The sequence below is a fragment of the Babylonia areolata genome, chromosome 21, assembly GCF_041734735.1.
Source record: "Babylonia areolata isolate BAREFJ2019XMU chromosome 21, ASM4173473v1, whole genome shotgun sequence".
Lineage (NCBI taxonomy): Eukaryota > Metazoa > Mollusca > Gastropoda > Neogastropoda > Buccinidae > Babylonia > Babylonia areolata.
In genome coordinates, this window is record NC_134896.1 from 43,439,883 (window position 1) to 43,466,907 (window position 27,025).

The window sequence follows — 27,025 nt, forward strand, 5'->3', positions numbered from 1 at the left end:
GTAAGGAGGAAGAGGCGTGTGGCACCTGTTCGAAGGCGGCGCACCAGGGCGATTGCGTCAGTGCAGCCCTGTGTGCGAACTGCGGAGGTGGCCACCCGTCCTCATCGAAGGACTGCCCCACCTGGAAGAAAGAAAAACAAATCCAGAAAGTCAAGACAGAACAGAAAATTTCCTTCTTTGAGGCAAGGAAACAGGTGGAGGCCGCGTCGCCTAAGGCGTCGTATGCCTCTGTCGTCAGATCCAGGACGGTGGACGTCGCGGTCCAGACGACGTCCACAGGAACGCAGACGGACGACTTAACCGCCTCGTCGGAACCGTTGGCCTTGGGTGGAGGCGCTGTGTCCACCCCTTCCCATCCTGCGCGGCAGTCCTCAGGGGCTGCTGGGCGGGAGAGAAAAGCCTCGGGCGGAGGCACGTTGTCCGCCTCCCGCCCCACCCCACCCCCCGGCCCCCCTCGCCCCGCCTCTCGTCTGCCTGGCCCTCGGGCTGGCGGAAGTGGCCGGAAGCCCCCCTTACCTCCAAAACTCAAGGAGGGGAGGGTTGCGGCCACGGCGGGATCGGGAGGGGCCGAGGTGGTGGATATTCCGACCCGGTCGGAATCCGAAAAATTTATGTCAAAAAACAAATACTCCATCCTGGCGGACCTTGAGCCACCGCAAGTGGAGGAGCAGGGGGTAGCGATGGAATAGGCTGCTGCTTTATTATTTTTTTTTTTTAAAACCTTTTTAATGGCAGTGATCCACTGGAATATCCGGGGATTCTATGCCAACTTCCAGGAACTCCAGCTGCTTTGTCGTGCTTTGAAACCTTCAGTGCTGGCACTGCAGGAGACTCTGCAAAGAGATGGCAAGGTTTTATCTCTCTCTGGTTTTAACTCCGTTTTTAAACCCGCTCAACCGAAGCAAGAGGGGTTGACGGGAGGTGTCGCTCTTTTTATTCGAAAGTCCCTTTTATACAGTACAGTTCTTTTAAGCACCCCTTTACAGGCGGTGGCAGTCAGAGTCACGCTCGAGAAAACCATCACTGTCTGCTCTCTCTACCTTCCCCCTTCTGTCCGTGTTCTGAGGCAGGACCTCATGAACCTGGTCGACCAGCTCCCACGTCCGTTTTTACTGTTGGGCGACTTCAACGGACACTCCCCGCTCTGGGGAAGTGAGATGACATCAGCCCGAGGTCTTCTCTTAGAAAACCTTCTCTCTGACATGGACTTGTGCTGTCTTAACGACAAGTCTCCCACTTACCTGCATCTGTCCTCTGGAAAGCTCTCGTGTTTAGATCTGTTGGTCTGCGATCCATCGTTGGTCCTGGACTACGAGTGGAAAGTGCACGACGATCTGCACGGGAGTGACCACTTTCCTGTCGTCCTCCGCCCCACAGATGGAGAAGGTGACTCTCTGCCTGACCGCCTGTACTACGACAAAGCAGACTGGAGTTTTTTTACCACCAAGATAAGAGCGGAGCTGCAGGAAGAAACAGTATTGAAAAGCAAGGACCCTGCTGACGCTCTGACTCGGATCGTTTTAGATTGCGCCAAAGCAGCAGTCCCATCGTCTACCTCCAAGCCTCAGGTCCCTAGAACGCCCTGGTTCAACGCGGAATGTCGGGAGGCCCGCAAGTCTCGGAAGAGAGCGCAGCGACGCGTCTTTCGGAGACCGGAGTCCGATAGCGTTCGAACCCATCAACAGCTGAGGGCGAAAGCCAGGTATGTTTTTAAAAAGAGCCAGAGGAAGTCTTGGAGAGATTTCTGCTCTTCCTTAACCTCCAACACACCCAAGAAGAAAGTGTGGAGGGTTTTAAAAAGAATTAAGGGCAAAAACGCATGCCCGACCTTCCACCATCTTAAACTTTCAGACGCTCTGGTCACAGAGAAGAAAGCAGTTGCCAATTTGCTTGCCTCCACAATAGAACAGAACTCGAGATCTGCTAACAAATCTGCTCGCTTTCTTAAAACCAAAAACCTGTCAGAAAAAACACCATGTAACTTCTTTTCCGACAACACAGAGAATTACAACCTTCCTTTCACAATGAACGAACTTAAATCTGCCCTTCAGACCTGTACGGATTCCTGTCCAGGAATGGACGAAGTCCATTATAAACTCCTAAAGCACCTTCCCCAAACCTGTCTGGACACCCTGCTTAAAGTTTATAACCACATCTGGGTCACAGGCTTCTTTCCACCCTCCTGGCGGAAAGCCCTCATAATCCCGCTGCCGAAACCGGGAAAAGACCCCTCGAACCCCTCCAACTACCGCCCAATTGCACTGACCAGCTGCGTCTGCAAACTGATGGAGAAGATGGTCAACGGTAGACTGATGTGGAAACTAGAGACTGACGGCCTTCTGGCGAAGGAACAGTGCGGTTTCCGCAAGCATCGCTCTACCGTTGACCATCTGGTTCGTCTGGAAACCACGATAAGAAATGCTTTCGTCAACAAACAACATGTGGTGGCCATATTTTTTGACCTGGAGAAAGCTTACGATACCACGTGGAAATTTGGTATTCTTTCCGACTTGCACAAGCTCGGCTTCCGAGGACACCTGCCTCAGTTTATCCACAATTTTTTACAAGACAGACAATTCCAGGTGAGAGTCGGCACCACCCTGTCCGACATTCACGAGCAGGAGCTGGGTGTCCCGCAGGGGAGCATCCTGTCGCCGGCCCTGTTCAGCATCAAAATTAATGACATCGTTCAATCCGTTCAGAAAGGATCGGACAGCTCGCTGTTCGTGGATGATTTTGCCTTATATGCAACCGGCAGCACGTACGCCAGCATCCAGCGACGGCTTCAGCTCTGCGTCAACAAAATCCAGTGTTGGGCAGAGGAGAATGGCTTCACATTTTCGTCCTCCAAAACTGAATGCATCCACTTTCATAATTTTCGCCAGTTCTATCAGGACCCTGAAATCCGTCTGGGAACATCCACCATCCCGGCGGTCAAGGAAGCCAGATTTCTAGGGGTCGTCTTCGATCAGAAGCTGAATTTTCTCAGCCACATTAAACAGCAGAAAATATCTTGCCTAAAAGCCCTGAACATCATCCGAGTTGTGGCACACACGAACTGGGGTGCTGATAAGAGGACTCTCTTGCACCTCTACAGAGCCCTGGTCCGGTCCAAACTGGATTATGGAAGTGTTGTATATGGCTCGGCCAGACCGTCCTACCTGAAACTGTTGGACCCTGTACACCACCAAGGGCTCCGTCTCAGCTTAGGTGCTTTCCGCACCACCCCTGTGCACAGCCTGTACGCAGAGGCGGGGGAACCGCCTCTTTCCAACCGCAGACTGAAGCTGACCCTGAACTATTATTTGAAATTGTTTTCGGAACCTACAAACCCTGCTTACGATGCTGTATTCAACAACCCTTTCGATAAGAAATTTACAGACAACCCAAACTGCATACCTCCTCTCGGACTCCGCATTCAGCCGCACTTGGAAAATGCCGATCTGGATGTCGGTGGCATCTCAGATTTCTCTAAGTTCCCTGACAGCCCCCCGTGGACCTTTACAACACCTGAGGTCCGATTCGATCTGGCCTCGTACCGTAAGGACACCACCAGTTCTCTGGCCTACAGAACCTACTTTTCGGAACTGTGCCACAAATTCCCCACCTTTCAAGGCATCTTCACTGACGGTTCCAAGTCAGAGGACGGAGTCGCCGCATCTGCGTTCTGTCCCGCCTTTCCTGACCGGCCCTCAACGGAACACATCCTGTCTGACAGCTCGGTATACACCGCGGAACTGACCGCACTGGTCCTGGGGTTAAAAATGGTTCTCTCTTCCAAACAGAAGAGATTCATGATCTTTTCCGACTCCTTATCAGCCCTGGAGGCGATCGCCTGCAGGAATATCACTCATCCCAAACTGCTGGAATTTTATGAAACTTTTACTCTCGCAACGAAGAAAGGATACGAGGTTGTGTTGGCCTGGGTTCCCGGACATGTTGGCATTCGTGGTAACGAAAGGGCGGACCTGCTGGCCAGGAACGCTGTAAAGAAAGAATTGTCCAGATCCTTGGTACCCTATACAGACATGAAGCGGAAGGTCAATACTTACGTTAAGGATCTTTGGCAAGAGAAGTGGAACACCCAGATGGACAACAAGCTCTTCCAGATCCGTCCGGACCTGGGGGAGACCCTTCCTTCGGGGGTGAAGAACAGAAAGGAGGAATCTGTGCTGTGCAGACTGCGTACGGGGCACACTTTTTTTTACTCATTCTTACTTGTTGAAGGGGGAGGAGGCCCCTCGATGCGTTCCCTGTGACGAGCCTCTCACCGTGAAACACGTGCTCCTTGACTGTTGGGATCTGCATGACGCTAGACGCAGACATTACACGGCGGTTTCTTTGAAGACTTTGTTTCGTGATGTCCCTCCGTGGGCGCTGATGGACTTCTTAAAAGAAGTGAACCTTTTTAACCAGATTTGAAGGTTTTAAACTATGGAAGTTTTTTTTTAACTTTGGAGTGGAAAGTTTGAAGTGGTGACTCGTTTTAATTGGTTGTTTTTTTTTAGCCTTGTAGTAGTAATTGACGCGGCGATAGCCTTGAGATGGCCTTAGTGGTCGGCGAGGCTCTAAGCACCATAATTTCATTTCATTTCATATGCAAAATGTATTCCCCCTGTGTATATATGTGTGCAGCAGGAGGTGGTGAGGATGGGGGTGGCATGAAACATTATCAGACAGATAATCTCCCTCAGAATGTTTTACATTTTTCACCAGGATGGATTGTGTTGATGTTGTTGAGGTGTGGCTACAATGCGGACAGTGTGTCAGGTCAGGAGCATAGACCTTGCTTCTGGTACCATGTAACCCAGTACTACCTGCCGCATGTGAAGTCTCCCAACGACGGACCAGGCGGAGGAGGAAACCTTTCCCAATGGCTGTGAAGGCGGAAGAGGATGACCAAAGGGCAGGGGGAGCTCTTATCCTTGGCAGGAAGTCTTCCTAGGAGATGGAGCTTTGAAGAAAAAACCTGCACCTGCCGAGGCCGTCTGACACGTGGCAGTATCTGCACCTGTGGGACTGTGAGCGTCGGTAGAGAGTTGGGAAGGGACTGCACAACTCCTCCTCACTAAAAAAAAGTCATCTGTGCTGGTCATGCAACCAGGTTCCAAGCCCTGCGGCAATGGAGAAGTGGTAACGGGGACAGGCAGAGCATGCTGCTGGCAGTTCCTAGTCACAACTCTGCATACAGGTGGCCGTGGGGTGATGGTCGTCTGCCGCAGACTGGGGCAGATGAGGCACCCGTATCCTCCCACAGTGTCAGAGCAGCCCTTTTTAGCGACAGCATTGCTCTCCCCACATGGGGAAGGGGAGATAAAAGGATCCCTAAACAAAGCCTGCCTCACCTAGTACCTAGTAGGAAACCGCACCTACTTGGGCATCCAACACTAGCGGTTGAAAACAACAGAAGAAAAGAACCAGGAGTCATGCCCTGACTCTGGGTGCCTGGAATGTTCGCACCAATTTAGACAGAGACGACAGACCAGAAAGGCGCACAGCGCTCATTTCTAGAATGCTTGATTGCTACCAGGTGGACATAGCAGCCCTGAGCGAAACCAGGTTTGCCGGTGAAACCCAGCTGGAGGAAGTTGGAGGGGGCTACACCTTCTACTGCATTAGGAAGCAAGATGGCACCCCAAGAACCTTAGGCGTGGGCTTTGCCATACGAACCAAACTTGCACGACAGCTTGACAACCTCAACCTCCCACATGGGATAAATGATAGGCTGATGACCCTGCGTCTGAAGCTGTCCGAGGATCGCTTCGCCACAGTCATCAGTTGCTATACCCTGACGATGACCAACCCTGATGACATCAAAGAAGCTTTCTACGAGGAGTTCAGCTGCAACATTTCAGCGGTAGACAGAAAGGACAGGCTGATCATCCTTGGGGATTTCGATGCCTGCGTCGGCGTGGACTTCTCCTCATGGCCAAAAGTCCAAGGACAGCACAGCACTGGCAAGTGCATCTCAAACGGACTGCTTTTGCTCTCGCTCTGTGCGCAGCATGGACTGACCATCACCAGCACCCTCTTCCAACAAGCAGACAAGTACAAGAACACATGGATGCACCCCTGCTCCAAGCAGTGGCACATGCTGGACTATATGATTGTCCGGCAGAGGGACAGAGGCGATGTTTCCATTACACGCTGCATGAGAGGAGCAGTCTGTTGGTCGGACCATCGCCTGGTACGCAGCAAGATGTGAACATCAGACTTGCACGCAACTTCCAACCAGCCAGGCAGAAACCCCCAAGGAAGCTGAACATCCACCACCTCCTTATCACCAAGGACGTGCTGCAGCAGCAAATCCAAGCAGCTCTCCAAGAAATTCCTGAATCTACTGATGTAGAAGAGGTATGGAGCACCTTTAGAGATGCTGTGTACACAGCAGCAGCTGACACACTCGGCTTTGTACAGAGGAGCCACAAAGACTGGTTTGACGAGAACGACTCTGGAATCTCCATGCTCCTGAACACACTGCATATACGGCATCAGGATCACATTTCCGATAAAGACTGCCAGAGGAAGGAGAACCAGTTCTTGCAAACCAAGCAACTTGTACAGAAGAGGCTATGTGAGATGAAGAACACCTGGTGGTAGAGAAAGTCCGAAGAGCTTCAGTCCACTGCTGATGCTCACAACATGAAGACCTTCCATAATGGTCTCCGAGCTGTGTATGGGCCGAGAGTCACAGGATCAACCCCTGTCCGAGCCTTGGACCAGACCACCCTCCTGACAGACAAGAAAGACATCCTTGCCCGCTGGGCAGAGCACTTCAACACCCTCTTCAATAGGGACTCATCCGTATCTGACGAGGTAATTGCGGCTCTCCCACAGCTACCAGTCAGTGACTTGCTAGCTGCCTTTCCCACCAAGGCCGAGACCCTGAAGGCCCTGAAGCTGACAACATCAGGAAAAGCACCAGGAGCGGATGGAATCCAGGCTAACATCTACAAGTATGGAGGCAAGGTGCTGACATACAAGCTGACCACCCTGTTCCAGTCTATCCCCCAGGATTTCAAGGATGCTTCAGTTGTCCATATTTACAAACAGAAGGGAGACCAAACATCCTGCGATAACCACCATGGAATCTCTCTCCTATGCATCGCTGGCAAGATCTTTGCCCGCATCATACTGCACAGACTGGTTGACCATGTCTCCAACACAGTCATCCCTGAAGCACAGTGTGGCTTCTGCTCAGGCAGGGGAACATGTGACATGGTGTTTGCTGTATGCCAGATGCAAGAGAAGTGCCGTGAGCAGAACAAGGAGCTCTACATGGTCTTTGTAGACCTGACTAAGGCCTTCGACACGGTGAACCGCTGTGGTCTGTGGAAGATCCTCCTAACATTCAGCTGCCCAGAGAGCCTAATCCAGTATACTGCATCATTCCACGATGGCATGCAGGCGAGAGTACAGGAAAATACTGACATGTCGGATCCGTTCCCTGTGGTAAATGGAGTGAAGCAGGGCTGCATCCTGGCACCCTCACTGTTCTCCATTCTCTTCTCTGCCATGCTGATTGACGCCTTCCAAGATTGTGACTGGGGCATCCAAGACTGTGACCGGGGCATCTACATTCAGTTTCGCACAGATAGCAAACTTTTCAACTTGCGGCGACTCCATGCCAGGTCCAGGTTGTTTGAAGCACTGTTGAGAGTGTTCCTCTTCGATGATGACTGCGCACTTGCTGCACACACCCATGAGGACATGCAGTTCATTATGGACAGGTTCTCAACCTCCTACAGGCACTTTGGACTCACCATCAGCCTCAGCAAGACCGAGTCCATGTACCAACCAGCTAGCTCACAGAACGCCAGTGCCTCCCCCCCCGCCCCCCACCTGCAATCAAAATCGATGACACAGAGATCAAGTCAGTCGACAAGTTTTGCTACCTGGGCAGCACCCTATGCAGCAACGGAGCCCTTCTTGCAGAAGTGACGCTGTGCATCGCCAAGGCCAGCTCTGCCTTTGGCAGACTCAACAACAGGCTGTGGAACAACAAAGGCATCGGGCTCAGCACCAAAATCAAAACCTACAGAGCTGTTGTGCTGACCATCTTGTTGTACTGCTGTGAAACATGGTCGACATATCGCTGTCAAATTCAACAACTTGAGCAGAGATGCCTACGAAAGATCCTCAGCATAAAGTGGCAAGACAGGGTCTCCAACCTCCAGGTCCTAGAGAGGAGCGGCCTGCCCAGCATCGAAAGCCTGCTGATCCAGTGCCAGCTACGCTGGACAGGACACGTTGTCCGCATGACAGACAGGAGGATCCCGAAGATGCTTTTGTATGGCCAGCTGAAGGAAGGCCACCGCGAACTTGGAAGACCCTGCAAGTGCTTCAAGGACACCTTGAAGACAAACCTCAAAGCCTGTGACATAGACATCGCTTCCTGGGAAACTGATTCCCTTGACTGCTGTCACTGGAGGATGCTGTGCTCTAGTGGCATAAAGACGTTTGAAAACAAGAGAACGCTGACCCTTGTGAAATGAAAAGAATCATTCACATCACTTGATTTTGTTTGTTTGAGAGTTTGGATGATAATTCTGATAACTAAATAATGGTAAGAGTTTGGATGAGAGGATGACATATAGTTGATGAAGTATTCAAAGCAGGATGGGTTTTGCAGTGTTGAGTAGAGGAGGAAGTATGTGACCAGGACAATTCAGGATGTGTGTGTGTGTGTTTGTGAGTATGTGCTAATGTAGGTGCATTTGCATGTACATATGTGTGCATGTGTGTGTTTGAATGTGTCCACATGTATGTGTTGAGCTGTGGGAAAAGGAGGAGGAGGAAATCTTTTCTTTTTGGGGAGTGGGGGTAAAGTGTACTGAGATCTCAGATCAATTTTAAGGATATGTTATTCACATTTGTTGTCTAACACCCACATGATTGACACATGCGCATGTACACTCACTCCCGCCCTCAATATTTCCTTTCATTCCGTATCCTGGTGTCAAGCAGAGATGCAGGTGTGTGCAGTGTTTGACTGGAAACTGGAGTAACACTCAAAATACATTCATGAAATAAGATAGGAAATCACTGAGCACATCATTGAGAACTGTGTTATACACAGTTTGAATAGGTTGGCACAAAAACTCAACAATCTTAGGTCCAAGGATTCTACAACAGTGTGATGTACAAGAATTCTGCACATTTTATTGTATTATATTACTTTTTGTCACAACAGATTTCTGTGAGAAATATTGGCTGCACTTCCTCGCTGCCTGGAAGGTTTGCTATAAAGTTATTTTTTCTACAGAATTTGTCAGGGACAATCTTTTTATTGGAATTGGTTCTTTTTGTGTGTATAAAGTACACAGTACAAAGTTAACATGACCAGTGTGTGGTTTCCAGCCCATCGTACGATTGGATGAGGAACATGTCGGTGAGAAATCCGGCATCCAAACATGCCCGCAAAGTGTCACTAGTCTTCAACCACCTGGAGCCTGAGGAGCTGGCTGCTCAGCTCACCTACCTGGAGTACAAGGCCTTCCGGAGGATACATGTGAGTCTCCACCGCCTACTGCCTGTCTTTTATCACTCTTACTATTTCATATTCTTTTTTGCACCAAGGATTTGTGAGTTGCCACCTGGCTTTTTGGGGTTTTGTTTTTTGTATGCCTGTTATTATGTATGATTTTAAGTATTTTATATAATTGTTTGAATTCAGGTGGTGTTTTTTAACCCTCAAAGTGCTGGATATAATAATAGTATAATCATGCTTAAAACAAAGGGATAGTTTGCCTCCGCTACCTGTGCTCTGATTTGGGGCATTTGTATGCTTATCAGTAAGAATAAATAGGTAAACCTATACATTTTTGGAAAGTAGAGTGAATGAAGAATCAGATAAAAGTAAGAAAAAGGCTGTACCTTGTATGTAGTTGGAGATATCCAAAGGATATAATCAACAAATTTTGCACACTTGTTTTCCAAAAACGTCAACCACAATGTTTATAGGTATTTTCACATCTTTTACAGAGTCAAAATCTCAAAATTGGCATTAAACTGTACAAAAAATATTCTGGCTGTAGAATCATGATATGAATATAACTGAAACAATGAAATTATAAGCATTGTATTATTTGTTTGAGACACGCCCACCGACGCCACGCACGCGCACATCTACAATACATTATGCAATCACGGGCAAAAACAGAAATAAATATTTTCTTTTAGCTCATGTTGCTTTCAAAAGCAGCAAGAATGCTTTAAATCAAAATAATTTCCAGTTTTCTAGCATGATTTGGTCAAGAAATCGCAATAGATCCATGCCTAACCCACTTTACCATCCCTCCCCACCCCCATCACCCACCCTCCAGTTTTTGTGGCTGGAGACACAAAACTGAATGAACAACAAGCAAGCCAGCATGCCCAAGTGTCAAAATAACAAAGCCGTTTTAACCAGAATCCCTGTCAGCAAACGAATCATCACTGGTGACAAGGTCACTCATTTCCTGAGCTTTGTCAACTTCAGTGTCACTCATTGTTCACAAAAAATATGAAGATGTGGACTTGTAAACTTGGTCAAAGTTTGTGCAAACACAAGCAGGGAGGCAGTAACACCAGAACGAGGCAGTTTTATGAAGGCTGCCGAGTATAGCTGTATGATGTCTGACCTTATGTAAACAGAGCCACGATCGTGGCTCATCGCACTTCACAGGGAAAGCCACGATCGTGGCCCATCGCACTTCACAGGGAAAGCCACGATCGTGGCCCATCGCACTTCACAGGGAAAGCCACGATCGTGGCTCATTGCGCTCTCCGGGTTAAATGCCCTGGAAAAAAACAACAACAGAATACATGAATGGTCAACATTTAAGGCATGTCCTAGCTTTCTGTACATATATCTATATATATATATGATAGTACTTGTACATAAATTTCATGGTTTTAATTACTTGTGTTGAACTGGACCAATATACCCTGCACTGTCGACTGCTTCCATTCATACACTTTTTTTTCTTGTTTTTCCTTGTATCATTGGTACACAGTCTCTTGTGTTTCGGTCTTTGTCTGTCTTCTGGCAAAATTCTATAGAAGAAATCCTAGTAGTAGTAGTAGTAGTGTAGGGACCAGCAGGTTGTCTGCCTAGTCCTCATGGCCTTTTTTTATGTTCCCTTTAGTATCTGTCTCTTTTTCCTTATTCGTGTGATATGCATACACTATTGCATTGCCTCATTCATTCAATGTAATTCATTCATCAGAGTAAAAAAAAAAATCTTTTTAATTGGTGTTGATATCAAGGAGATTTTTAAACATATTAGCATTCTGTGCAAGTTTAGTTTCAATTGGTAGTCCATTCCTTGTTTGTGCAATTCTGTTAGCTAATGAATTTTTCCTAAGGTTGTTGTTACAGTGCTCCTTACAAATTTTCATCACTGAGTTTATTGTACTCTTGTAATCTGACTTTCTAAGAATATTATTTACATTAGCATCATTAAAGCAAAGTATTATTTTACTGGTTTCAGTTGAGTCTCCTCTTAACCTTCTACCCCTTAGTGAATGTAGATTTAGGTATGCAAGTCACTGTGCAAGTCACTTTGTGCAAGTCACTGTTGATAGCTCATATATTTACATTCTTTTAATAAATTTTGTGCTCTTTTTTGCACCATTTCTTTAGCAGCAGATTGTCTTTTGAGGTATCTTCTTCTTCTTCGTTCATGGGCTGCAACTCCCACGTTCACTTGTATGTACAGCAACTCCCACATTCACTTGTATGTACAGCAACTCCCACGTTCACTTGTATGTACACGAGTGGGCTTTTACGTGTATTTACCCCACCATGTAGGCAGCCATGCTCCGTTTTTGGGGATGTGCATGCTAGGTATGTTCATGTTTCCATAACCCATCGAATGCTGACATGGTTTACAAGATCTTGAACGTGCATATTTGATCTTCTGCTTGTGTATACACATGAAGGGGGTGCAGGCAAAAGCAGGTCTGCACCTATGTTGACCTGGAAGATCGGAAAAATGTCCACCCTTTACCCACTAGGTGTGTGTGTGTGTACATTATGTACACTCGTTCATTCATGTGTTTTGGTCACTGTGTGTATGCATGTGTGCATTGTGTACATGGACACATGGTCAGTATGTGTGCATACGTTGTGTACAGGCATGCATGCACACATGTGCATTGGTCACTGTGTGTGTGTGTGTGCAGTTTGTGGACTTCAAGAACTACGCAATGACAGCATCACTGAAGGATCAGCCCAAGCTGGAGCGGTCCATTGCTCTGTTCAATGGTCTGTCCCAGTGGGTCCAGTGCATGGTCCTCTGCAAGACCACCCCACAGCAACGTGCTGATGTTATCACCAAGTTCGTTAATGTCTCACAGGTAGGTAGGGGGTATATGGGTACAGGTGTGGCTGAATGTTGTTTTGTGAGGCTAGGGGAGGGGGCGGCAGATAGAAAAGGGGAGGATAGAGGTGGGGGTGAAGGGTGTTTGTTGTTGGTCATGAGGGTAGTGGTGGTGGTGTGTGTGTGTGCGTGTAGTAATGTATTGGTTTGACTGAGGGTGCACATATATGTGTGTGCGTGTGTGTGTGTGTGTGTGTGTGTGTGTGTGTGTGTGTGTGTGTGTGCTGTTCATGAATGCCAGGATGGTGACTTTTTATTCGTGGTTGATTCTTTTTCCTATGATTGTTGCTTGTCTTTGTAGCATTTAATTTGTAGAGTGCCATGGGTAATTGTTTATTTGAATTTTCTTGAGAATTGTTGTTTCTTTATTGTTATGTTTAATTTGTGAAGCGCCGTGAGCCTCTTTTTGAGGAACAGCACTATAGAAGAACACATCATTATTATTGTTATTAATACTTTCTGTGCTATTTTGCCATGGCAATTAGGTAGTGATACTGTAAATACTGGGATGTGCAATAGCTGTCCATTCTACAATTTTATTTGCCAAAATGGCCTTTTTTATGTATTTTTTCTGAGGCTTTGTAGTATTATTTATATTTTTTAACAATTTCAAAATCTTGGGTGATGAATTAAGTGGAAGTGCTTATGTCTTCAGTACAGCATAGTCCTATATAAGCTTTAAGGAACTTAACCTCTTCAGTGCCCCGGAACATACATTCTGGTATATTCAGAATTTTTCACAGTTCTGTTTTAAAGTTGATGTGTCCCAATAGCCCCCATTCAGAAAGCTTGATATGTCCACTTCCTTTATCCTCGAGGAGCAACAACCAATCACGCTCTGTATGGTAATTACTGGATGTTATTGTCAGTGCCTCTTTCATGACCTTGCGCTGGTGGCTTGAAACAGCACTGTGTTCCAAAAAGGATTGAGATTTTACCACCCAAGATGTTGCAGAAGTTTTACATGTCATTTATGATGCTGAGTTTAGTGCTTGGTGTTGCAGGGTTCAAAGTTAGAATGATGATTTGCAGAAAGAATGTGGGGAGGGGGTGGGGGGTAATTGAAGAGCTGGATGTAGCCAGCGAAGAGAGAAAGTGGAGCAGGAGTCAAGCACAGCAGTGTGGCTAACACAGAGTTGAACTCAAAGACAAACCATCCACTTATTCAGGGCAGGGAGTGAGGGAGAGAGTGATGAATGTGGTGAACAATTCTGTGCGAGTTGTGAATTATGTTTCCAGCATGGTTTAAAAAAACATCAACAACACTCCCCCTCTCTCCCTCTGCACTGTGGTGAGCTGGGTCACTGTCAGCCTCATTAATGTTGTCTGCAAGTGAGAAAGTGAGCATGAAGTGAGTGGGCTTAGCACAGGGAGGGGGGGGGGGGGGCGCGTGTCAGTTGGCGAACCTATGTGTATGTGTGTGTGTGTGAAACCTGACTAAAAGAAACAGTTTGCTGACTACATTTCTACTGTAGTTGCCAAGAAACTGAGTGAAATCTGGGCTGAATATAATTATACAGAATACCAGAAGTTTGGATAATGCTTGACTCTGTGTGTACATAAAGTATGGCAACACATTTAGGTTTAAGTTTTCATATGTTCATTTCAGCTGCTTTCACTAACAAATTATAACATACTCAGAAAGTATGTGAAATTTGTTTATATCATATTTCTTGCTTACTCATTACAAACTAGTGTGTTTGGTAAACTTCTACCTATCAGAATTTCATAGTCTGTTCATTTTCCTGCAGTGAATCATGGTAATGTATACTTTCTTGCAGTAGTTTGCATGCTCAGATTTATTTTATTATTATTACCCAAACTGCCTGGCAAATAGGAAGCTCAAGCCAAAATAATGCCCAGCACTGAATTGGCTAACCGCTTCCCTGCCAGTAACGAGACACTCTCGTACTGATTTCAGAAGGTCTGTTCGCCTGTATACGAGAGTATCTCGTACTAGTTTCATCATCAAAATATGAGCAATCTAAATGGGAGACAACACTGAAAACTGGCCCAGACTGCTGTAGGGACTCTAAACAACGGTTCTTTCCCTTTGACCACTCAGCAACTGACCATGACTCGGTGATATTGCCTTTGTTGACGCTTGGACCTAATTATATATCCATGATGGCGGATCAACAACGTACTTCGACAAGGTGACCTGTTCTTAGGCAATATTCTGCGTTAGAAGTATTGCAGGAAATTTTGAATGATGTAGACAGTGGTGAGGAAGACTTCGATGATGAAGAATCCGTTGGTAGTGACGAGGAGGAGACTGACAGAAACCAACACCAACCGCTTTTGTCAGAAACTGGTGTTGATGATGAAGACTCCGATTACGAGCCTGAATCGTCCACTGATTCAGTGACTGAAGCAGAGTCAGACGCCACTGAAATGGAGGTGGAACCAGTACCCAGAACAAGTACTCTACCCCCGCCTGTTGTGAGAGGTTGAGGAAGGGGTCGAGGAAGAGGCAGAGGACAAGGGGCAGTTGCGAGGGGGAGGGGCAGAGGGCGTGGTCAGTCACACCTGGTTCAAGAATGGACACCAGCAGAAAACTGACCACCAAACCCCACTGTTCAGTTCACAGGAAATCCGGGCCTAAAGTGTGACACAACCAACTTTAGGCCAGTTGATTACATGGGTCTGCTTTTTGACCAGGACATGATCAACCACTTCGTCATCCAAACCAATTTACATGCGCAACAGTATCTGGAGTCCCACCCCAGTCTGCCTCCATTTTCCCAAGCTAACCAGTGGGAGCCAGTTTCACAAGCGGAGCTGAAGAAGTTTCTGGTCCTAGTGCTCCTGATGGGCATCATCAGACTGCCTACCATCGAGCTGTACTGGTCAACAAAAGTCCAATACAGGATACCAGTATTCAGCTTGGTCACGACCAGAAACAGATTCCAGGTCAGTTTTTTTTTTCTTATTCTTTTGTTTGTTCCTTCTCCCTCCCTCTCTTCTTTTTATTTGTTCATTCTCTCTCCCTCTCCCCCCTCCCTCTCTCTCTCTCTCTTAGTGATACAAGCATGTATAATAAGATGTTGCTGGCCTCTGTGTGTGTGTGTGTGTGTGTGAGAGAGAGGGAGAGAGAGAGAGACTGTGAATGTTTGTTTTTGTGTGTGTCATTCTATGTATATGTGTGTGAATGTGTATGTCTGTGTGTATGTATTTTGTATTTGTATTTCTTTTTATCACAACAGATTTCTCTGTGTGAAATTTGGGCTGCTCTCCCCAGGGAGAGCACGTCGCTACACTACAGCGCCACCCATTTTTTTTTGTATTTTTTCCTGTGTGCGGTTTTATTTGCTTTTCCCATCGAAGTGGATTTTTTTGCAGAATTTTGCCAGGAACAATCCTTTTGTTGCCATGGGTTCTTTTACCTGCGCAAAGTGCATGCTGCACACAGGCCCTCGGTTTATCATCTCATCCGAATGACTAGCGTCCAGACCACCACTCAAGGTCTAGTGGAGGGGTAGAAAATATAGGCAGCTGAGCCGTGATTCGAACCAGCATGCTCAGATTCTCTCGTTTCCTAGGCGGACGCGTTACCTCTAGGCCATCACTCCACATGTACACATGCAATGTGCAACAAGTGCATATATCATGTGTACAGTGAGAGAGAGAGAGAGGGAGAGAGAGAGAGAGTGTGTGGTGTGTGTGTGTGTGTGTGAGTGTACACATGCGACGAGTGCATGTTTCATGTGTTCAGTGTGTGTGTGTGTGTGTGGTTTTTTGTTGTTGTTGTTGTTGTTTGTGTGTGTGTGTGTGTGTGTGCCATTATTTGTGTGTGTGTCACTCTGTGTGTGTGTGTGTGTGTGTTATACATGAAACTGGCAGTAAGTGCATGTATCATGTGTACAGTGTGTGTGTGTGTGTGTGTGTGTGTGTGTGGTTTGGGTATGTATTTGTGTGTGTGTGTGTGTGTGTTTTGTTGTTGTTGTTGTTGTTGTTGTGTGTGTGTGTGTTTGTGGGGTGACTCTCTCTCTCTCTGTGTGTGTGTGTGTGTGTGTGTGTACACTTGTACCAAGTGCATGTATGTATCATGTATACAGTGTGTGTGTGTGTGTGTAGTTTGGGTATGTATTTGTGTTTTTAGTTGTTGTTGTTGTTGTTGTGTGTGTGTGTGTGTGTGTGTGTGTGTGTGTGTGTGTGCATGTGTGCAGCTGATTAACTGTAATTCAATAATGTTTCAGATTATCCTGCAGTTCCTCCACTTCCATGACAACTCCACCATGCCAGCACAGGGAGATCGTATGCTGCTGCTGTGGAAAGGCCGACTGATCTTTCGTCAATACATACCGATGAAGCATGCCAGGTTTGGTATAAAAATCTACCTGTGCTGTGAATCTGATGGCAACATCAAAGGAAGTGGGGGTTACTGCTACCGATTCAAGGTCTATGCTGGGAGGGAGAATCCAGTCAAAGAGGTGCAGCCTGTTCTCCAAGCTGTCGGTGCTGACAACCCGGAGCTGTCTGCCAGTGAGAAGATGGTGCTGTACCTGATAGCCCTCCTTTTGAACAAGGGCTATCAAGTGTACACTGACAACTGGTACAGCAGCCTCAGGCTGTACCTCTACCTGCTGGAAAAGAACACCTTGGCCTGTGGCAGTCAGGGAGAACCGGGGAATACCGCAGCAACTCAACAACATCCAGCTGAACCAGGCTCCTCGGCTGCTCTCTGTGGTGACGGCAAGATTGTCACCACCAAGTACCACAGCACCAAGGTGGTTTACCTCCTCTCCACTGTGCATGACCATGCAGAAGCACCCATCCGTGACCGGGGACAACGGGGTATCACCAGGCAGCCTGATGTATCAACACAGTACAACAAGAATATGAGTGGTGTGGACAAACAGGATCAGCTGCTCCACCAATATGACTGCACGAGGAAGTCCATGAAGTGGACGAAAAAGCTTTTCTTCCACTCCATGCAAGTCACCGTCTGCAGTGCCTTCCTCCTCCAGAAATCAAGGGACGACTCCTATAAAACTCTTTTGAGTTTTCTGGAGTCAGTCACAGTTGACTGGATCTGGCCTGATCAGGCACCTGCTATGGAGGAGATCAGGTCAGATGATGAAGTGTGTCTGACTGCAAGGCACTTCCTGTTCCCCCTGCCACCAACTCCCAACAAGCCCCAGCCCACCAAGCCCTGCAGGGTGTGCAGGAAGAAACTGGGTGTCCAGCAGGAAACCTGTAATCACTGTCCTGACTGTCCATCCAAGCCTGCACTCTGCTACCCACAGTGCTTCAAGGACTACCACACAAAATTTGCGTGTTGGCAGTGAACATAGATGTACTTTTATTATTTTTTTATTTTTTATTATTTTTTTTTTTACCTTTCTTCAAACTGTGGTTTCAGTGTGGGTTTATATTTTGGTTGTGTGTTTTTTTCCCATTTTCTTTTTGATGTAGGTCTTCATATTATGTGGTGTGGGTTTATCTTTCAATGAGAAAACAACAGCAGAAAACAAAACAATACCGTCCCCAGAAGCCCTACAGTATCTGCAAACAGAATCAACAATTGAGGTGTGATTCATGTTTCATATAGTTTTATACCTAAATTGTGCTACCCCTTGTTGTTCAAGGATTACAACTCGGAAGAACACTTACTGGCAGTATTGTGAGTACCAGATGTTTGCTTTGATGTTCCATGAACACTAACACCAGTTTTTACAGTATTTTTATGTTTTTTTTGTCTTGCAATGTATGTGTTTATGCTCTGAAAGTGGGTTTATTTTGGAAAAAAAAAGAAATAATTTTATCAATTTTGACTTGTGAAATATCCACAAAATCAAGTTATGTTGATATCTCATCATAGCCCAGAGTATAAGAAAGAAACATTCAAACTTTCAGAGAAATAGAAGCTAGAAACCCCAGAAGAGTGCCCCTGTGGGAATTGTTCCTGGTGCTGGATTTCATTCGAAAACAACCCTTCAAGCCTTTGGGTACTATTCCTTTTGACTTACTCACCCTCAAGACCACTTTCCTTCTGTTGCTGGCCACAGGCCATCGTAGAAGCGAGATACATGGTCTTAGTGGAATGCCACAAGATCTGGCCTTCCACAGAGATGGTTCCATCACCCTCCGTTTCCTTCCAGAGTTCCTGGCTAAGAACCAAGACCCAGAGGTCCCTTCCCCCTCTCTGAGGGTCAGACCTTTGTCTGATATTCTTGCCCAAGATGATGAGGATAGGCATCTCTGTTCGGTGTCTCAAATACTATTGGGATAGGTCTCGCCATAGGCGTTCTTCTCAGAGACGTCTTCTCATCTCCCTCAATGAGAATTACAAGAAAGACATCGCTGCAGATGCCATTTCCCGCTGTTCTGGTGCCACCTGTCCCTCCCTGGGAGTTAACAAAAGCAAACGTCAACATATGTGCTTCTGACACAACAAAAGGAGAATCTCCACATATAATAGCAGCATCTGTCAGAATTGAATTAGAAGAAAATTTTGATTATCATTTAAAAGTTTACACTGATGGCTCGGTCCTGGATGATAGCAGTGCAGGATCTGCTTTTGTCATTCCTGACCTAAAAACAGAAAAATCATATTATTTAGGTAAGGGACATTCAATTTTTACAGCTGAATTGGTGGCCATCCTTATGGCTTTAAATCATCTTGTTGATATACCAATCATAATAAGTAATATCCTATTTTGTGTTGATTCTCAATCTGTCTTAAAAGGTTTGCTCCTTTTTGAGAATAATCAAAGAGAAGATTTATTTTTTGAAATTAGGTATTTATTGCACTCCCTATTTGTGAAGGGTACAAATGTCGATTTTTGTTGGATACCATCCCACACTGGATTCCGTTATAACGACCAAGCAGATAGGGCAGCAAAAAGGGGAGCAAAAAATCATATAGATAGTATAAAAGTATATTGCCCATTGTCATACAAGGAAATAAGCAATATACTAGAAAGAGACTTTTATAGGTGCTTGAATTCAAGTCTAAAACCTCATCAGTTGACTCTCTCAGACTTTGGTCCGATTCGCAGACCAATTCTGAGCTTAGCTCTCAGACTATTATCAAATTCATTACGGACCAAGTATTGTTCTAATGTCAAGTGTATATGCTTTAATAACCTGACAATTGAGCATATAATTTTTCACTGTAGCTTGATGAAGCCTTTTGTACACGAAAGTGTGTCTTCACAAGTGACTGAGAACGTTGATGTTTTTGACTTTTTGCATTCATTATCAGTTGTTTCGCTTGTCAGTTTAACGACTTCTCTTTTACGAAGTCCTTTAAGTAATTTCCTGTAACTGTATTTAGAGGGTTTTTTTTTGTTTATTTGTTTGTTTGTTTGTTTTGTTTTTCTTTCAAATTTCACCCACATTTTTACCCTCATTTGCCCAGTTTCCCCAAACCCTCCATTCATCCACATCTCCCACCCCTTCTAACCGATAATACTCAGATGTATTCATAAATACTTTTACAAAATGTCTTCAATCACCGATATGTGTGACGGGACATTAAACAAAAATTCCTTCCTTCCTCCCGCTGGGTTTCCCAAGTCATTCGTTGAGCATACTCTCATTCTCACAGGGATATCAGCTGTCTTCATCCCAGAGCACACGAACTGCGGGTCATAGCTACTTCGGCTGCTTTCCAGTACTCAGTGCCACTGCAGCGTGTCTTGGAGGCAGCCTTCTGGCGGTCTGAGAATCCCTTCATCAACTTCTACCTCAGGGATTTCCGTATGACCAGGGCTGATGGTTCCAAGGGGATTTCCTTTGTCACGGCTAACACTGCTGTCTTGGTTACAAGGGCTGTCCATACAAACCAGTAGGCGTTGCTCTCCTCCATTTGCTTTAAATTCTGCATCAGTTTGACATGGTACAGTATATGACACCAAAAGGAGGAGTTTGTATTATACTCCATGTTTGGTGATACATATACTTACCATGTCAAACTTGAATGCCCGCCCGTCCATCCCCACATGCCATGGTTCTCATGGGGCATTTTTCTCGATGGCCACGGAATGATTCAGCACTTATAGCTTTTAGAGGCGTTTGATTGGCTAAGAGCGGACCGGGCAAGACAGGTCGTCTTTTCACTGTTAGCCGCACAAAATTTGGCCAAGCAGAGCAAACCGATAGGCCTAGTTTGCATCAGTTTGACATGGTAAGTATATGTATCACCAATTATGGAGTATAATAAAAACTCCTCCTTTCTGTCCTTTTGTACTGGATTGTGGGTACCCCCAGATATGCATGGATTACACATCAGAAAAACTCTCACTGGCTGTAATGTGAGTACCAGATGTTTGCTCTGGTGTTCCATGAACACTAACTTCAGTTACTGCAGTACTTTTGTGGTTTTATATGCTGCAGTGTATGTGTTTACATCCCCCAATTTTTTAATTTTTTTAATTAATTAATTTTAAAAAAATAAAAAGCATGTTCATTATGTCAATCTTGCTCCTACTAATTGCATATAAAATCAAATTATTATGGTATCACATCATAGCTCAGGATATGAGAAAAAAACAAGCAAAGTTTCAAAGAGATATTTCAAGAAATAAGTCGGTAGTGATCAGATTAGTAAAGCCACTGAAAAAAATGAAATTATGTCCCTTTCTGCTGGATTGTCAGTACCCCCAGTTATGCATGGATTACATCTCAGAAGAACAATTACTGGCTGTAATGTGTGTACCAGATGCTTGTTCTGATATTCAGTAAACACAAAAAACAATCTGTGCAGTGTTTTATGTGGTTTTATGTGCTGCTGTGTATGTGTTTATGCTCTGAAAATGTTATTTCTTAGAAATAAATGATTATTTTATCAATTTTTTCCCTCACTAAATAACCACAAACCCAAATAATTTTGGTATCACAGCATAGCCAAGGGTATCAGGAAAAAAACATGCAAAAAATCATATGGATGTCTAATTAAATGAATGAGCAGTGAACAGATTAGTGAACCTACTGAAAAAAGCAAAAATTTACCCCGGCACACAGCAGTACAAAAAAGCTATTATTTATGGCAGTGAAGGGATTAATGGTTAAGATAATAGGTCATGAACTGTGTTATTGGTGGGTTTTTTTTCCAGATGTAACAAAGTTTTGTGTTTTAACTCGGTTGATTTATTTAGTTGGGCAGTACTGATATGGCATTGTGCAGTTGGCTGGACTATGAGCAACTGTGTCATATTATGTGGTATGTGTGTACATACAGTTACCAAATTGTTTGGCACATAAAACTAAACATAAGCAAATTATTTTTTTTTATAAACCCCACCCCACCAAGCTTTTAATAGATCTGGATACAAACAATGCATTATCATCTTTTTCTTTTTTTTAAACAAGAAACAGAATGACAAATCTTTTCCTAGTGGTCGACATATTAAATTGAGACAATTGCTGTATCCAGTTAGGTTGCCAGCAAAAGAAATCATAATAGATTTTACCATTCCAAAGGATCAGCAAAATATATTAGTACAACAGCAGAGTGTTGTGCCCCAAAGGATCATTTGGATGTATTTATACAACAGTAAATTGTTCTGTTTTACCTAAAAGTTTAAAAAAAAAAATCTACTAAATGATAATAATGAAATAATGATTATAACAAAATAGTAATAATAATGTACATTTGCATGGCACCCACTCTCTCTAAAACCTCAGAGAACTTTTCATTAAAGTTACAAATTATGTGAACCCCTCATGACCACTTTCTGTCTCTGTCTATCTGTCTGGCTGTTTGTCTGTCTCTGTCTCTCTGTCTCCCTCTCTCTCTTTCCCCCAGTCTCCCCTGTTCCATTCCTCATTCCTCATACATGCAAAGTGAGTTAACAGGCATGGGGCAGAGTTGGAGAAGTAGAGGAAACTGAGAATACTAACAGATATGTTTTGAAAAGATGATTTTTTAATGAAGTGAATTACAGTAGTCAGTTCATGAAAGCACAAAAGTTTTTGTAGTTTCAGCAGAAAGGTACTGATGAACAGAAATATTCCTTCACAATTCACTATCAGATTGACCACCTGAATATGCAATCTGAGGTTTGAGTCAAGAATGCCAAGATTCCTTGCTGATTTAGAAAACTGAACTGTGGCATCACTAACCACAAGAGAGGAAAAGAGACAGATGTGGACATTCTTAAAGAGAAAATAATCACAGCAAGTATGCAGTCTTGCATCGACTGAATCAGACTGTCTGATTAGGTTATGCAGATTTCTGTGGTTGAGTATCATCAGCAATAGAGCGGTGAAGAACAGAATAACCAGAAATGACATCAGAAAGAGGAGCGGTGAACAGTAGCACACTGTGTGAGATCAAGGTTGGATCAGACTGAAAGTTGTTAACAGAGACAACCTGGAAGCAGTTGGACAGGTATGAAGAAAACCATTTCACTGTTGAATGAATCCCAAAAACATTTTCAAGTCTGGAAAGAACGATACTGTGGTCTATTGTGTCAAACGCTGCTGACAGATCAAGCAAGGTCAACACAGATATTATGCCTTCATCAACAGACAGTAAAGGTCGTTAACAGGGTCTGTCTGGGCCTTCCCAATACATTAGGCTGAGCAACACACTAGATGCAATGTCCATAGCATCAGAGATCTTTTCCCACCCCTCTTCCCACAAATCGGTGACTGTGTGTGTGTGTGTGTGTGTGTGATGAGAGCTCTGGGTATGTGTGTGTATGTGTGGTGTGGTGTGGTGTGTGTGTGTGTGTGTGTATTGTGAGTATTGCAGGAGCTGCGAAATATAGGAATGTGCATTTGCTTGTGCATATTTGTATATGTAGGTGTGTTTGTGTGTGTGTGTGTGTGTGTGTGTGCATGGGAGTTGCGATATGTAGGAATGTGTGTTTGGGAGTAATGTGCGTGTGGGTAGTGTGTGTGTGTGATGTAGGAGATGGGGAATATAGGTGTGTGTGTGTGTATGTGTGTGTGTGTGCGTATATGTGTGTGAATATATGTGCTGGGACTTGTGTGCTTTTGTGTATAATGTTAGACCCGCATACCTGTCTTTGAGATTGCAAATTGTTGCATATTATCTGCTTCACCTGTGTGTGTGTGTGTGTGTGTGTGTGTGTGTGTGTGTGCATTTTCACACTGGGGTTGGTGTATGCAGGTGTGTGGGTGTGTATGATACAAGTTCACTGAGTGTGGCCCATTTTCTTTCATGTTTTTATTTTAATCTTTTGCCTTATTCCTATTTTTCTCTGCACTGTATTCTAATGTACTTACCTTTTATTATGATTATTGTTAATTATTTATACATTTGTTTTTTTTTGTTTTTTTTTCCCTCAAGGCCTGACTAAGCACGTTGGATTACACTGCTGGTCTGGTATAAGCAGATGTGATGTAGCATGGATTTGTCTGAATGCAATGATGCCTCCTTGAGAAACTGAAGTAACCACTTTCAACATAACACTTTCAGTGCTGTGGGCAGATCAGTATGCTGACTGGAAAGAAGAGAAGGGGTTGCTTGATGCCTAATGGTCTGGAATCTGGGAGATGACATTTTTTTTCAATAATTTTGGACACAAAAGCAAGGTTGGATACAGGGCAAAAACTTTCAGGTCATTTTGATCCAGTGTGCCTTTCTTCAGCAGGCGTTAACAAGCACAGTTTTGTATACATCAGGGAAGACACCAGAAATTATAAATTTTATAAATTTTGTTAGAGCAGGCAGAACAACCTCAATACACTGAATATGATACACCAATCAATAGTAGATGGTTGTGTGTGGAATCCCAAGGGATCCAGTGGGCATAATTACAATTGTAGATGAGTCATTTGCCCAGAAGAATCTGTGGGACACATTGACATAACAAGAGAACATTGTATTTTAAATGGGATTTTATGTATATAACGGAGAGTTGTGACTTTAACCAGTTTAGTGCCGGAGAATTTTGTATAAAAAAGTGCTCTCCGCTTGCCAGGGAATACTGAGGATTTGGGGTAATAAATTTAAACCAAAATACCCCAGCACAAAAACTAAAAGGAGATACAGAATGAGAGCAAACATGTTTTGTGAAGGGAAATGAATGTGGATTCTAAACCCGGGCTTTACCCCCAGTTATTTTGAACCTAGATAACTATTCAGGCATTTGAATGTGAAGATAATAATTTTTGTAAATTTGAAAATTTTATTTCAGCCTCTACAAAATGAAACCCAGGAAGAAAACAAACAAAAGACAACGGGAAATAGCATGCATGTTGTCTGATATATGCTTGTGAAAGAAAATGAAACATCTTATAAGTTTCTGATAACAATCACAGCACTTGTTGTCATGTAAGTGAATAACTGTCCTAGCAACGACATACGTGGGTTCGGTCAAGATAAAAAGTCAGTCACATTCTCAGAGACTGAGCCATCAAGCCTTTTCTTACACCAAAGAGTGTCCCCTTTTACAGAAGAGAGCGCTTTGGTGTTATTCTTTTCTTCCTAGTTGTAACTGGTCTGACTTAATATCTACCTTGCATCCGGTTTGTCTCCTCTGTAAATAAATCAGTCATCTGATCAGTGACAAAAAAGAGTGAGAAAGTTAAAAAAAAAAATCATGTGATTCCCATCTATCATCTGTCAACCAGGTTACAGGAAAATCGTGTGTTATTGGTTGTTGTAATTTCTGCCAGTTGATCACTGTGAAAAGAAATGTAAACAGCTGAGCCATGCCCCCTAACCCTGTCTTCTGATCTGGCCTTTGACCTGTTGTCTTTCAGCTCTCCTCTATCTCTCCTCCCTCTCTTCTCAGATGACATGAAAGTACCACTTCTTCACTGTCAGTCATGTTTACTCGCTCAGAAATGATGTATGATTGGATGGACTGAAGAAAGAGTTGTATGTTGTTGTCAGTTTCGTCACTGTTGTTGTCATCACCTTTGAGTTCAAGCCAACCATAAGGCAAGACAGATCCATTTCTCATCATTATACTCATTTTCAATCATCAGCACAGATTGCAAAATTGTGTAAATCCGCTGACTGGGACCACTGTCTTCATTTGACGAAGTGTCCAACACTTTTTTGGCATGTGAGGCAAAAACTTTCTTTACAGGCGTGCTCCAAGTGGTCCAGTTAGCAAATCATTTTGAGAAAAAAGGGGTCTTCCATCTGACGAATGGTCATTGAAGTAGCATGTTTATAGTCCAGACACATTTAACAAACCATTCAGAGTCTGTTTATATTTATTGTCTTGAACTCTGATGAAGGAAAATTCAGAATGCATGCAGGACATAAGTGAATGTCTTATAGGCACTATGGTAACACTTTTTGCAGGACGTCAGCTGACATCTGATAGACATTCAGCCGGTTAAGCAACAGAACTTTCAGCCACACAACCATTTGTGTGTGTGTGTGTGTGTGTGTGTGTGTTATGCATCCATTGTAAAAATACCTGGAGCCCTGTTAACAGTTTAGGCGCTGTATAATTTCACATTATCATTATTATTATCATTATTATCATCTTATTTATTATTGTTATTATCACATTATTTCATATATATTAATTCATATACTTTGACACTTTAATGTCATTGGCCACAGGGTCCTTATGACATGAGCGATGCGTCAACATACTTTCATTGCATAGCCAATCATTAAAATAAAAGAATGAGTGAAAGCAAATATTGAAACAAAACAAAGTTCTTCCTTGAAGATAAATGGTAGGAACCAACAGACCACCTAACACGTAATGATAAGTCTGTTCATTCATTCATCAATGAAACAGATTCCATCATTGGTCACAGAAGAAAATGTCTGATCTGTCTAACCGTGCACTTTGTAGGTGTGTGTAGTGATTTTTGCCAGTTATTCAAAGCTCTGATATAAATTTTTTGCCATATGTTTATCACCTTGTGATATTATGCCAACATGCTAAAAAGATCCTTTCTTTTTGCAATATCTTCTGCAAAATCACACATGGGTGACACATATTTCTCAAACCATCATAAAATTTACAATTTAACAATAAAATGAATTTCATCGTCAACTCTGGACTTACAAAAAGGGCACAGAGAATCTGTGGATGTACCTGGCATAAACTATTTTTTGTTGGCATTAAAGCCAAGAGTTGTTTATCTGAATTGTGCAAGTATTGTACGATGCTGTTTGTTTGTTATAACATGCTGAGGCTGTCAACTCCCCAGGGTGTAATGGGTTAAGATTGTTCTGCCAAAAATAATAAATGAAGATCAAAAAGGTTTTATGAAGGGACGTATTGGTGATAATATCAAAAAAATTCTGATGTATTACACTATACAGAAGAAGAAAATATTCCTGGGATGATTCTCACAGTACACTGTGACAAGGTGTTCAATAGTGTCTCTTGATCTGTTTTTTTTTTTTTTTTTTACGTTTTTTAATTTTGACCCAGATGTAATTCAGCGGGTTTCCACTTTTTACAGTAATGTCACTTCCTGTGTCTGTGCAAATGGTAAGTATTCCAAATGATTTGATATTAGACAGCGGAGTGATGGCCTAGAGGTAACGCGTCCACCTAGGAAGCGAGAGAATCTGAGCGTGGTGGTTCAAATCACAGCTCAGCCGCCGATATTTTCTCTCCCTCCACTAGACCTTGAGTGGTGGTCTGGGCGCTAGTTATTCGGATGAGACGATAAACTGATGTCCTGTGTGCAGTATGCACTTAGTGCATGTAAAAGAACCCACAGCAACAAAAAGGTTGTACCTGGCAAAATTCTGA

General features: G+C 44.0%; 1 protein-coding gene across 5 annotated transcripts in view; it reads left to right on the top strand.

Moving 5' to 3' along the window:
- The window catches only part of LOC143295899 (ras guanyl-releasing protein 3-like), a 253,140-nt gene that overhangs the window by 97,875 nt on the left and 128,240 nt on the right, over positions 1-27,025 (top strand). For all 5 annotated transcript variants that reach the window (XM_076607577.1, XM_076607579.1, XM_076607580.1 and 2 more), the window contains exons 6-7: positions 9,361-9,511; positions 12,169-12,342. In XM_076607577.1, coding sequence (XP_076463692.1) covers positions 9,361-9,511; positions 12,169-12,342 — 325 coding nt within the window. The remainder of the gene's footprint in view (positions 1-9,360; positions 9,512-12,168; positions 12,343-27,025) is intronic.